Raw genomic sequence first — 13,436 nt, forward strand, 5'->3', positions numbered from 1 at the left:
GGATGTGTCCTAATCAGAGGTTTCTTTATAGCAGTCACCTAATTTATGGTATAAAGCAGCCTCAAAACCAAGGTGCACTTTCCGTAGTATCTGCTATTATTGGTTGGAATGAATGCTGCACTCCTCAATAGTTGTGGAGGTTCTTCATGTTCTTCATGGGTCAAACTAAATCTAGTGATTTCAGGCCCTGGAACCACACATGTCGGCGGATATCTGAAAAGTACCTGGTTCTATTCTGTTTATTGCAGATCCTGCCCACAGTCCGCGAGGATTCTGGATTCTTCTCATGTCATGCCATAAATTCTTTTGGAGAAAGTCGAGGGATGATCCAGCTCACAGTGCAAGGTACATGGGAGTAGTAGTTCCCGACGTGCGCTGGAATGGCGAACATTGACGTTACTCACATCCTATTCATTACATTTCTTCACTTAATAATAAATATTCTTTATTTTTATATAGCGCTAACATATTCCGCAGCGCTTTACAGTTTGCACACATTATCACATGTGATCAGACTCCAACACTCACCTTGAAAGGAGACTTTCCAGAAATCGCCCTCCACATAAATATTCACATGTATTCAATCCAGGCCGGATGTAGATATTGATGCAGATGGTAAATTCACACAAGCTCTCCATGGCAGCACTGTTATAAGGAGGCATGTTGTCTCAGTGGTGCAGCCTTAGGCCTCAGGCCTGAGACTTGAGCCTATTATGTCTCGGGTTAGAAGTAAAATATTGAAGGGGTATTCCATAACTTAGATATTGATTAGTATTAGCATAACTGTATTGGGTTACGACAGCTCAGCTCCCATTCACTTCAAGAGGAGCTGGACTGTAGTACCTAAGAACGGCCACTACACAGAATACGGAGCAGTGTGCTGTGTCGGTTCTGAATAGCGGCGGCTGCAGACAGCTGATTAGGGGGTGCCAGTTGTCGGACCCCCACCAAACTGATATTAATGACCCATTTGAAGTCCTACACAAACCTTTTAAATTATGAATTTCAGGGGTTTTTTTGTTGTTTTTTTTAACAGGAAAAATATATATCTTTTGTATCGTATTAGCCAGTAGATAGAAAGATATTAAAATTTGAGAGTCCTCAGTGATTGATACCTTTTAATGGCTAACTGAAAATCTCTGAAGAGTCACATATTCATACACAACAGGACACAGGAATAATGCAATAGATAAGGGCATCAATATCAGTTTGGTGGGAGTCTGACAATGGGCACCCCCCGATCAGACCCGAGTAGTCTCAAAAGCTTGCAGTTTGTACCATCTTTTCAGGAAGCCATTAAAAGGTATCAACCACTGAGGACTCTCAAATTTTGATCGTTTTTTTATATGAAAGTAAAGGGATTATCACAAAAAACAAGTATCCACACGTTTGATGGGGGTCCCTACAAATTATTAGAAAGGTGATCCCAAACCGATTATTAGAGATCTCCTATAATGTTGGATTTACACCTTATAAGCACCTAAACCGCTTATACACATGTGTCATTTCTTCCCAGAACCTCCAGACCCTCCAGAAATCGAGATCCGAGAAGTTCGAGCCCGAAGCATCGCTCTCCGCTGGACTATGGGATTTGATGGCAACAGCCCAATCACAGGATACGATATCGAATGCAAAAACAAATCAGGTATCAGCATATTGTGACCGAGCGGCAGTCATACCGGCAGAACCTGGTACTGTGACGCCATCTGCTGGCCACGCGTAGTATTGCCTCACACCGCATGGTTTTACCCGTGTTAGCACTCCACTACATTCACACTGGCTGCCGAAATCTAGATTATGATCCCTACTTAGAGGACATGATAGCAGCCACAGGCAGTGGTATACATAGAAATCACAGGACCCTATAGCAAAAGTTCTAATTCCCCCCCCCCACCAAACAAAAAAGTGAATGTGTGTATATAGGGACATATACAGTAGGTTTTAATAGGAGCATAATTTCTGTGTATGGGGCGCAGTACATGTCCTTTTCCTGACTTATAAAAGTTTATAGATATGATACCACAAAATTATATATAAATATCATATCTACCAACCTTTATAAACCAGGAAAAGCACACGTATTGCGCCCCATACACAGTAATTATGTCCCTATTGAAACCTCTTAGCGCTCGCACCAGCAATACCCCTTGTATCACTTTTATAGAGAATGATGATTCCAAAAATGCTCTCACCTTCACGGTCACTAAACATGGTATCCCCTGAGTGAATCCCCCACAGTTTCACTCTACACATAAGGTCTAGAATGTAAAGTATGATGCCCCCACATCGCCCTGCTCAGTTTGAGGACTATAACAGCCTCCTACTCAGTACGAGGACCCCTACACAGAATGAAGGCCTTCAGAGTCTACAGCTCACTCATATTATGGCCCCCACCAGGCCCTCACACAGTATAATGCCCACACCAGCTCAGTATTATGACCTCCACCATTAACCCTCTTAGTATAATCCCCCCCGCACTCAGTATTATGGCCTCCACCAGCCCCTCACTCAGTATAATTTCCCCTCCACCCCCACCCACACAGTATAATTGTCCCCTCTATCCATTCAGTGTGACTAGCCTCACCAGCTCCCTATTCAGTATGATTGGCCCCCACCAGCCCTACATTCAGTATGATTGGCCACCATTCAGTGTGATTGTCCCCCACTAGTGGTACATTCAGTGTGATTGGCCACCATTCAGAATGATTAGCCCCCACCAGCCCTACGTTCAAAGTGATTGGCCCCCACAAAAACAAAAAACACTGCTCGTCTCGTCCCATCCCCGGTGCGCTGCTCCGCTCTGTGCAGTGTGAGTACTGAGGCTCCACACTACAGACGAGGTGTAGTGACGTCTTTGTGCCTGCAGATCACAGAGTCTGAGTCACGAGCGCAAGGTGAATGGTGGATCACAAATCCTTCAGCTCTGCCCTTCTATTCAATGATATCTGCGTCCTGAGGATGGACATACCTTTGAAATTATGATGAGTGGTGCCGAGCGACGCCGCCCCTCCCCAAGTTATGGGCCTCATAGCGGCCATGTGGACAGGAAGCCCGAAAAGTGGCATAAAACACTTTCACGGCTCTTGGTGTTTTCACCCCAATTTTAAGCAGCTCCACTAAAACAGGCAGAGTTAGGGAGAAGATGGGACATGGCTAGCCTCGCAAATTCAAGGAAAGTGTCGGCGTTACTTCCAGCCATATTCTCCACTCAGAGTCACAGTTCTGATGAGGCGCACGTCACTGATAAATGTGCTGCACTCATTAGTCGCTTACGACTCTTAATGAACTTGGCGCATCTTACTGCTGCACGCCCCCCATTAAGACAAAACAAGGCTTTTTTTTTAATTGTAATTTTTATTTAAATACATTTTTCAGTTTTTATAGGAAAAGAAACAAAAAGTAGCCATTTTAAATTTTTCACTATAATTCATAGGTTGCCAACCAATATTATTCCATAATATTACTTTAACTTCCGGTTAAACATTTTCAGGTATATAAAGGGTAAAGGTTCATGAAGGAACAAACAAACATATAGACTCAGACAAAAGGTAAAAGGGGGATATGATATAGAATGTTGTGACCTATTAATATCCTTCTCATAGAAGTCATATATTTAACATGGCCCAAAATAAATCCCAAGGAGACCAAACAAGGTTAAACCTCTGTACAGTATTGTCGTTAAGGGCCGCCCGGTATTCAGAGTTCCTGATATCCTCGATGCGAGAACATACAGTAGATCTAGTGGGAAGGTGGAGAGGTTTGCTTCCAATAGTAGGAAATCAGACAGCGTGCATATGTAAAAGCAATTTAATGGCTCTCTTAGATATGGACCAGGGAAAACTAACAGAAAGAGCTGAGGATCTAGAGGAACATCTACTCCAATAATTTCCTTAGTGAGGAGCTGGACTTTCACCTGAAACGGTTTAATCAAAGGGAAGTCCCAAAATATATGAAAACTAGAACCTCTAGACAGGACGCACCGCCAGCACAGGGGAGGAACAGATGGGTCCATTCTATGTAAAAATTCAGGCACATGGTACCAGAGATGATGGATTTTGTGCTGATTTTCTTTGTATGAAATACAATGCAGTCTTAGTTGCTCTGCTCCAAACATTTCTCCACTTTACCACGGTCATTATTTTACCCAGATATTCCTCCCATTTGAGCATATAAGAGTGTCTAGATAAGGGCTTTGTGTCTGGAGTCTGTAGAATATTGTAAATTCTGGATATTAAACCATTTGTTGTTGAAGCATTCTTGCATAGTCTCTCGAAGGAAGTACGAATGGAGATCTGCAGACCGTGGAATAATGATGAGGCAGAGTGCTGGAATAATGAAAGAGAATGGAGGGAGAATGTTGTTCTCAGCTTATCATAGGAATGTAAAATTTGCGTTTTATAGTTGATTATGTCAGCGAAGTTAAAATAACCAGACTGAGTCCATACCCCTGTCATTGAGTGGCTACAAAACGACAGCTTTAATGAATTGGACCACGGTTGGTATTCTTCTAGGGCATTCCTAGGCCTGAGCTATGCCACGGCTCTATCACAAGGTAGTTGTGCTTAGGATATTCAGGGCTGGGTTCTTCTCTGCCTTCTTAATGTGCGGTCGATCGCAACTTGTACCATGACTTCCAACTTAGAGAGCTAGGGAAGAGAGATACACTCCCTCAACCTCGCCGCGACCTCAGAAGTAGTGCCCCTTGTAAAGCCCGTTAGTGCTCGTCTCTTTTATGGCTCTCAATACCCTCACAGTGCCTTCCTTACACAATATCATGCCCCCACAGTGTTTCCCACATAATGGCGCTTTCCACCCAGCATGATGCCACCACAGTGCCCCTCCTGTCACAGTACGATGTCTCCCCATACAGTGTGATGCCCCACTGTGCCCCCATCCACCTCGGCTTGGTGCCTCTCCACTCTACTCCAATGGCAAATAAGAAACAAACTCCCTTTGCCCCATTACCATCCTGAGAAGCACAGAGCTCCACTCTGCTGCCTGTGCCGAGCCTAACGTGAATGGTGGGGAGGGGAGCTGACGGCTCTCTGCTTCCCCATTAAATTCAACTGTATTTCCATCCTAAACACACAGTTAAAGGCTAGCCATGCCACCGACCACCCTGGACAGCCTACCCAATCTGGGACTGTCTCGCTGAATCCCCAACCGTTGGGAGACATGCATATACAAGGGGATGAGCAACCTTTACTCCCTGTGTACGCTATTTTTGTGTTTTACCCCCTTGTGTGTCCCATAGTGTTACCTCAACATTTTGGCACAGTATTACTGTCCTTTATTGTGGTCATTGCCTGCCTACTCCTTATGTTTCAAGGGCCAATGTGTGGAGGCGCCAAATTCAGGATCCCCACACCCTGATATAGTGCTCCATCCCATTTACAGTGTTTATTCTGCACTGGCCACTTGGTAAAACGCTGCACCATTCATGTCCTGGTCTCTTCACAGCCAGGTGTCTGGTTGCACATCTATGCAGGCAAAGAGCTCTGAATCCGCTCTTTGGCCCCTTCATTCTCAGGAACTGTGGATGTCCCAAAGGTCAGATGCTCAGTGATTAACTAATGGCATATACTTGTAAAAAACTGCTGTTCCGTACATTGCATAGTGGCCATTCTTAACTAATGCAGCTCAGATCACATTCACTTAATAAAAGCTGAACTGCAGTACCCCAGAATAGCCACTATGTGACGTGAGGAGCTGTGCTGTGTCAAACCTCAGCCGATCCTTAGGACAGACAATGTTTAAAGAGGATATTCGGGACTTTTTTTTTTTTTAAAAAAAGGCATGTAGTTGCTAACAGAGGCAACTACCTGCCTGTTGTACCCGTTCCTGATCATTGACCGCTCCTGCCAGAGATTCAGCTTCTCCCTGTCAACAGAGCAGCAGTTTCTCTTCCTGTTAACACAACGGGACTACTGATGTCGTGCTGATTGACAGCCTGTTTACCCCATTAGGCAGTGGCGCCAGGTATAACACATAGGTAGTTGCCTCTGTTAGCAACTACATGCCTTTTTTTTAAAGTCCCAGATTTCCCCTAAAAGGATTTTCACTGTATAATCAGTAAAGTGGAATATCTTGTATCGTACCCCTCTTTATATTTGTGACTTGCTCACCTTAAAGTGAGGTCAGTATGTGGAGCTGTGTCTTGTAAACCGAAAATTGGAAACCTAGCTGTAAGGGGGAAACCGGCCGCCGTTACTATGGTAAGCAGATAGAGTAATGCTAGCTCAGCATCTGAGCACATCCAGCTTATTAGGAAAGCCGGGCCGGACCTCTGGGTGTGATCCCAGAAAGGTCAAGTGCGCCGAAACCCTGTGTGGTCAGATTATAGAATTGATCCTCTGCTCCTCCACCATACTCTAATACTGTCTCTTAAAGTGTGACCACCATTTTAATTTTTATTTCATAAGTTAATAGTACACATGAAAATGAAAAAACTTCATGATATATTGTATCAGTGAAATCTCATCCTTTCTCCTCCTGGATAAATCTTTCACTCTCAAGTCAGATCTTTATTATAAATCTAAATTAAGTGAAGAATTGGTGCTTGTAAAATTCTATGGGGAAGAGGAGCTAGAGGCAGACAGACTTTCTATGAAGGGGAGGAGCCAGAGGCAGACACACATTGTATGGAGGGGAGGAGCTAGTGGAACAGAGACATTCCATGGAAGGGAGGAGCTAGAGGCAGACACAGACTTTCTATGAAGGGGAGGAGCTAGAGGCAGACACACATTGTATGGAGGGGAGGAGCTAGTGGAACAGAGACATTCCATGGAAGGGAGGAGCTAGAGGCAGACACATTGTATGGAGGGGAGGAGCTAGTGGAACAGAGACATTCCATGGAAGGGAAGACCTAGAGGCAGACACAGATAGTCTATGGAGGGGAGGAGCTGGGGAACACACATTCTATAGAGGGGAGGAGCTAGAAATTGACACAGACATTCGAACTTTATGAGCACCAATTGTCATCTTCTTTCTCAGTAATGGGAAAGTGTGTATTCACTGAAGACAGGTTTCACCCTGAATTATCAGATTTCACTCACGTTATCGCAAGGGCCCGATTGTTGCCATGGTGACCCGATGTCGTCATGACAATATCTGGGTCCTCAGGCTACAGACCAGCCCCTTAGACCATGCATAGAGCTTTTGTTATTATTACGATTTATTATTATTATAGACTAGTGATGAGCGAACATACTCTTTGCTCGGGTGGTCTCTGAATATTTGTGACTGCTCAGAGATTTAGTTTTTGTTGACACAGCTGCATGATTTACAGCTACTAGCCAGGCTGAGTACATGTGGGGGTTGCCTGGTTGCTAAGCAATCCCTACATGTAATCAAGCTGTCTAGTAGCTGCAAATCATGCAGCTGCGGCAAGGAAAACTAAATCTCCGAGCAGTCATAAATACTCGGAGACCACCCGAGCGTGCTCTGGAAAACCAGAGCAACGAGTATACTCGCTCATCACTATTATAGACCCGTTTATTCCATGGTTCTTTACATGTGAAAAGGAGTACGGTATACATAATAAAAAACAAGTACAATAATTTTGAACAAAACTCACCGACTGGTACAGGAGGAGAGCGGACCCTGCCTGTGAGGGTTCACAGTCTACGAGGGATGGGTGAGGGTACAGTAGGTGAGGGCATATCTGGTCATGCAGCAGTATGGTGCAACGAGGGTTACTGCAGGTTGTAGGCTTGTCGGAAGAGGTATGTCTTCAGTTTCCTGTTGAAGGTTACTCCAGTAGGTGAGAGTCTGATATGTTGGGATAGAGAGTTCGAGAGTAGGAAGAGGAGATAAGGGAGAAGTAGAGAGGGAGATCTTGTGAGGATCAGAAATTAAGTGTAGGTAAGTACCAGGAGACTAGGTTACAGATGTATGGAGGAGACAGGTTGTGGATGGCTTTGTAGGTCATGGTTAGGGTTTTGAACTGGAGTTTCTGGGCAATGGGGAGCCAGTGAAGGGATTGACAAAGAGAAGAGGCCGGGGAATAGCTGGGGGACAGGTGAATTAGTAAGGCAGCAGAGCTTAGGATACATTGGAGAGGTGCGAGAGTGTTAGAGGGGAGGCCACAAAGCAGCAAGGTTGCAGCAGTAGAAGCGGGAGATGATGAGGGCATGCACTAGTGTTTTTTCAGATTTTTGATATTCGGATCCGAGAAATATTTTAGAGTTGGAATTGGCAGGAATCAGAAAGGGCTTGGATATGTAGTTTGAAGGAGAGATCAGAGTCAAGGGTTACCCCGAGGCAACGAGCTTGTGGGACAGAGAAGAGTTAACAGCCATCGACTTTGATGGCTAGATAGGCCATTTCGGGTGGGTTGAGTAAGATGGTAAAAAGATGAAGAATTCTGTTTTATCCATGTTGAGTTTTAGAAATCTAGCAGAGAAGAAAGATAAAGTAGCTGCCAAACACTGTGGGATTCTGGTTAGTAAGGAGGTGATATCGGGTCTAGAGAGGTAGATTTGTGTGTGATCAGTATAGAGATGGTACTGAAAGCCGTGGGACTCTATGAGCTGTCCTGGGCCAAAGGTGGAGATGGAGAATAGCAGGGGTCCTAGGACTGAACCTTGGGTGACACAGACACATAGGGGGTGAGATGATGATGAGGAGGAGGTGGTGTGTGAGTGAGTGGGAGACACTGAATGTCCTGTCTGTTAGGTATGAGGAGATCCAGGATAGGGCCAAGTCTGTGATGCTAAGAGATGAGAGAATCTGTAGTAAGAGGGAATGGTCCACTGTATCGAAGGCAGAGGACAGGATGAGGAGGACAGTAGTGTCGCTTGGATTTGGCAGTTAGTAGGTCATTGTTGACTTTAGTCAGGGCAGTTTAAGTGGAGTGATGCAGTCAGAAGCCAGATTGGAAGCGGTTAAAGAGGGAGCAGGAGGAGAGATGGGAGGACAGTTCAAGATAGACGTGCTGTTCCAGTAGTTTTGAGGCATAGGGGTGAAGTGATATGAGGCGATGGCTAGACACAAAGGATAGGTTTAGGGAGGGCTTTTTGAGGATGGGTGAGATGGAGGCATGTTTGAAGCAAGTTGGGAAGAAACCAGTTGTTAGTGACATGTTGAAGAGGTGGGTTAGGGTTGGGATGAAGGCTGTGGTGAGGTTTAGGATGTGGTACGATGGGATTGGGTCAAGTGCACAGGTAATGGAGGAGAAGGGCTGAGTAGTTATAAGGGAGGGGCTTTAGGCCAAAGCTTTCTCTGATGTTAAAAATTTGGGGCTAAAAGTACATTTTTGTGGTACATTTTTATTTTTACGGCTCTACATTATAAACTTTTGTGAAGCATCTGGTGGGGGTCTCAAGATGTTCACTACACATCTAGATATATTCCTTCATGGGTCTAGTTTCCAAAATGGGGTTACTTGTGGCGGATTTCCACTATTTAGGCACATGAGGGGCTCTCCATTTGCAACATGATGTCTGCTGATAATTCCAGCAAATTTTGCATTGAAAAGTCAAATGGCGCTCCTTCCCTTCTGAGTTCTGCCATGCTCCCAAACAGTGGTTTACCCCCACATGTGAGGTATTAGCGTACTCAGGAGAAATTGCACAACAAATTGTACTGTGCATTTTCTCCTGTTACCCTTGTGAAAATAAAGAGGTTGGGGCTAAAAACATTTTTGCAAAAAAAAGTAAATTGATTGCTTTTTACTTCCACATTTCATTAATACCTGTGAAAAACCTGAAGGGTTAATAAACTTCTTGAATGTGGTTTTGAGCACCTTGAGAGGTGCAGTTTGTAGAGATTTTCTGTCATATACAGTAGGTCCCTCAAAGTCCCTTCAAATGTGAGGTGGTCCCTAAAAATAATGGGTTTGCAAATTTTGTTGTAAAAATGAGAAATATTACGTCCTAACAAAAATTATGTTTCAAAAATGGTGCTGATGTAAAGTAGACACGTGGAAAATGTGACTTAATTATTTTATGTTACGTAGCTCTCTGATTTAAGGGTATAAGAATTAAAAGTTTGAAAATTGCAAAATTTTCAAAAATGTTGGTAAAATTTCCGATATTTTTATAAAAAAGTGCACGTCATATTGAAGAAATTTCACCCCTATCATGAAGTACCATATGTCTCAGAATCGGTGGGATCTGGTGAAGTGTTCCAGAGTTATTGCTACATAAAGTGACAGTGGTCAGAATTGTATTATTTGTTCATGAAGGTGAAATCAGGCCGGGGATTGAAGGGATTAAGATCAACATTTCCTTAGTTTACTTCCATATTGCTTTAGTCATACAGATTTTTCAACCAGCTTTATTAATATGTTCTGATTTTAACAAATGGCAGTACAGTACAACACTAGTCGTGAGGCCTCGTCCTTAAGATCCACGGGTGTAATATCAAATATGTCCATTCCATCCTAAGTGTATATGGGGTCCGGAGGCCGTAGGTCTCAGAAAATAGTAAGCAGGACCATAAGGGTGGGTTTCCACAATGCGGACATCATTTTCAGGTTGTTCTTCCTTGTGTTGTCTTGCATTATTGCTGCCATCTTGGCTTTTTTTGTTATGTTCACTGTGTTCTTCTCTCTTTACAAGACTCGTGGGATTCCGTCCAGAGAACCAAAGACGTCTCACCTCAACTCAACCAGGCGACCATCATCGACCTCCACCCATCCTCCACTTACAACATCCGGATGTATGCAAAAAACCATATAGGCAAGAGCGAAGCCAGCAATGAGCTCACCATCACCACTGAGGAAGCCGGTACGGGACGCCGGCGACACCAGCGTAACCATTATATACAGGGCATGTAGGATAGTCACCAGTTACTGCTCTCAGGCCCATATTAAAGGGGCAGATAAAGGGGTCATCACGTCACAGACAACCCCATTGTCAACACAGACAACTATAACATGCAGCTCTCATACAGCAACAAACGGGAGGAAATATTTGAAAGATTCCCCTTAAAGTACAGAATATGTAGCCATATGATGACTGTTAGCCTCATTTTGGGGTACATGTGATATGTGTCTTTTATTATTTTATTTCCTTTTCAGTATTTTTTCTGTTTGCTTTTTTGTTGTATTTTCAACTTTTACACAATAAAAACACTTTTATTTATAAAATAAGTATTTTTGTGTTGCTATAGCCTAAGGCTGTCTGCACACGTTCAGGATTTTTCGCATTTTTTAGGTGGTTTTCTGCTATAATAACGCGATAAAACCGCTAAAAAAAAGCTTACATTAAGCATCCTATTATTAGAATGCAATCTGCCATTTTTGTGCGCATGTTGCGGAAAAAAACACATTGCGGAAAAAAATGCAGCATGTTCATTAATTTTGCAGAGTTTTTGCCACTATATTATTGAATTGGGGAAGCTCCGGGGAAAAAAGCGAAAAATCCACAGAAAAACCTGCGCAAAAAACGCAAAAAAACCCACATGCGGTATTCCTGCAGAAAAAGTCCAGTTTTGTTCAGGAAATTTCTGCAAAGAATCCTGACGTGTGCACATAGCCTAAGGCCCATGAGATTTGTATATTTCGACACGTGGCAAATTGTTTGAGAGTCAATGGTTTTTTTTATGAAGTTTTTGATCACTTTTTATTTCTGTTTTTAGGAGATGGGATAAATAAATTACATTAATAAATTATTATGGCATACAATGTACTTGAAACCTGAAGTGCAGTATATACAGTACATGTTTTTAGTGTCCATTGCTGGCCCAGATAATACACTTCAATACTTCTATTATACCCGTCTGTGTTGCAAAGATATTAATACCATTCGCACTACACATGTGATCCGTATATCAGTCAGCACTGCCACCTAGTGGTAATATGGGGAAGTTCTTAAACACAAGGCGCAGGGTAAAAACTGGAGACTGTACGTTATGGACATAGTAATCATTTGTTTATTCAAATAAATTATGAGCTTTTCATAGTGTTGCACAGTTTTACTGATAATTTACACCAGGAACCAATATGCAGAATAAGGGAGTTTTTATTTTTCCTCTCTTTCCCAGCACCTGACGGCCCGCCTCAGGAAGTCCAGCTCGATCCAGTGTCCTCACAGAGTATCAGGGTTACCTGGAAGGTGAGTCACTTACATTTTCACTTATAGATGAGAGATTCTGAGGGTTAAAAGGTTATTTGCATCTTGATAAGTCTATATTGTTGGAGAAGGGCTTGTTTGTCTTAAAAATACTGATGTAAAATACTGACCAAATTCTGAAAATGAGAATATGGCCTTCGGGTTCGCTCTCTCTAGCATATAAAAAAAACTTTCAGATTTTCATCCAGATAAGTGTGACGATTTTCTTGTCACTTGTCATACAGTACAGAGCAAAAGTTTGGACACACCTTCTCATTTAAAGATTTTTCTGTATTTTCATGACTATGAAAATTGTACATTCACACTGAAGGCATCAAAACTATGAATTAACACATGTGGAATTATATACTTAACAAAAAAGTGTGAAACAACTGAAAATATGTCTTATATTCTAGGTTCTTCAAAGTAGCCACCTTTTGCTTTGATGACTGCTTTGCACACTCTTGGCATTCTCTTGATGAGCTACAAGAGGTAGTCACCGGGAATGGTTTTCACTTCACAGGTGTGCCCAGTCAGGTTTAATAAGTGGGATTTCTTGCCTTATAAATGGGGTTGGGACCATCAGTTGTGTTGTGCAGAAGTCTGGTGGATACACAGCCGATAGTCCTACTGAATAGACTGTTAGAATTTGTATTATGGCAAGAAAAAAGCAGCTAAGTAAAGAAAAACGAGTGGCCATCATTACTTTAAGAAATGAAGGTCAGTCAGTCCGAAAAATTGGGAAAACTTTGAAAGTGTCCCCAAGAGCAGTTGCAAAAACCATCAAGCGCTACAAAGAAACTGTCTCACATGAGGACCGCCTCAGGAAAGGAAGACCAAGAGTCACCTCTGCTTCTGAGGATAAGTTTATCCGAGTCACCAGCCTCAGAAATCGCAGGTTAACAGCAGCTCAGATTAGAGACCAGGTCAATGCCACACAGAGTTCTAGCAGCAGACACATCTCTACAGCAACTGTTAAGAGGAGACTTTGTGCAGCAGGCCTTCATGGTAAAATAGCTGCTAGGAAACCACTGCTAAGGACAGGCAACAAGCAGAAGAGACTTGTTTGGGCTAAAGAACACAAGGAATGGACATTAGACCAGTGGAAATCTGTGCTTTGGTCTGATGAGTCCAAATTTGAGATCTTTGGTTCCAACCACCGTGTCTTTGTGTGATGCAGAAAAGGTGAACGGACGGACTCTACATGCCTGGTTCCCACCGTGAAGCATGGAGGAGGAGGTGTGATGGTGTGGGGGGGCTTTGCTGGTGACACTGTTGGGGATTTATTCAAAATTGAAGGCATACTGAACCAGCATGGCTACCACAGCATCTTGCAGCGGCATGCTATTCCATCCGGTTTGCGTTTAGTTGGACCATCAT

General features: G+C 43.2%; 1 protein-coding gene across 2 annotated transcripts in view; it reads left to right on the forward strand.

Annotated features, from left to right (window-relative positions):
- Positions 1–13,436, forward strand: part of DSCAM (DS cell adhesion molecule) — a 518,766-nt gene that overhangs the window by 278,180 nt on the left and 227,150 nt on the right. For both annotated transcript variants that reach the window (XM_077293859.1, XM_077293860.1), the window contains exons 13-16: positions 249–345; positions 1,517–1,645; positions 10,563–10,730; positions 11,989–12,059. In XM_077293859.1, coding sequence (XP_077149974.1) covers positions 249–345; positions 1,517–1,645; positions 10,563–10,730; positions 11,989–12,059 — 465 coding nt within the window. The remainder of the gene's footprint in view (positions 1–248; positions 346–1,516; positions 1,646–10,562; positions 10,731–11,988; positions 12,060–13,436) is intronic.

This window comes from Ranitomeya variabilis, chromosome 3, assembly GCF_051348905.1.
Source record: "Ranitomeya variabilis isolate aRanVar5 chromosome 3, aRanVar5.hap1, whole genome shotgun sequence".
NCBI lineage: Eukaryota > Metazoa > Chordata > Amphibia > Anura > Dendrobatidae > Ranitomeya > Ranitomeya variabilis.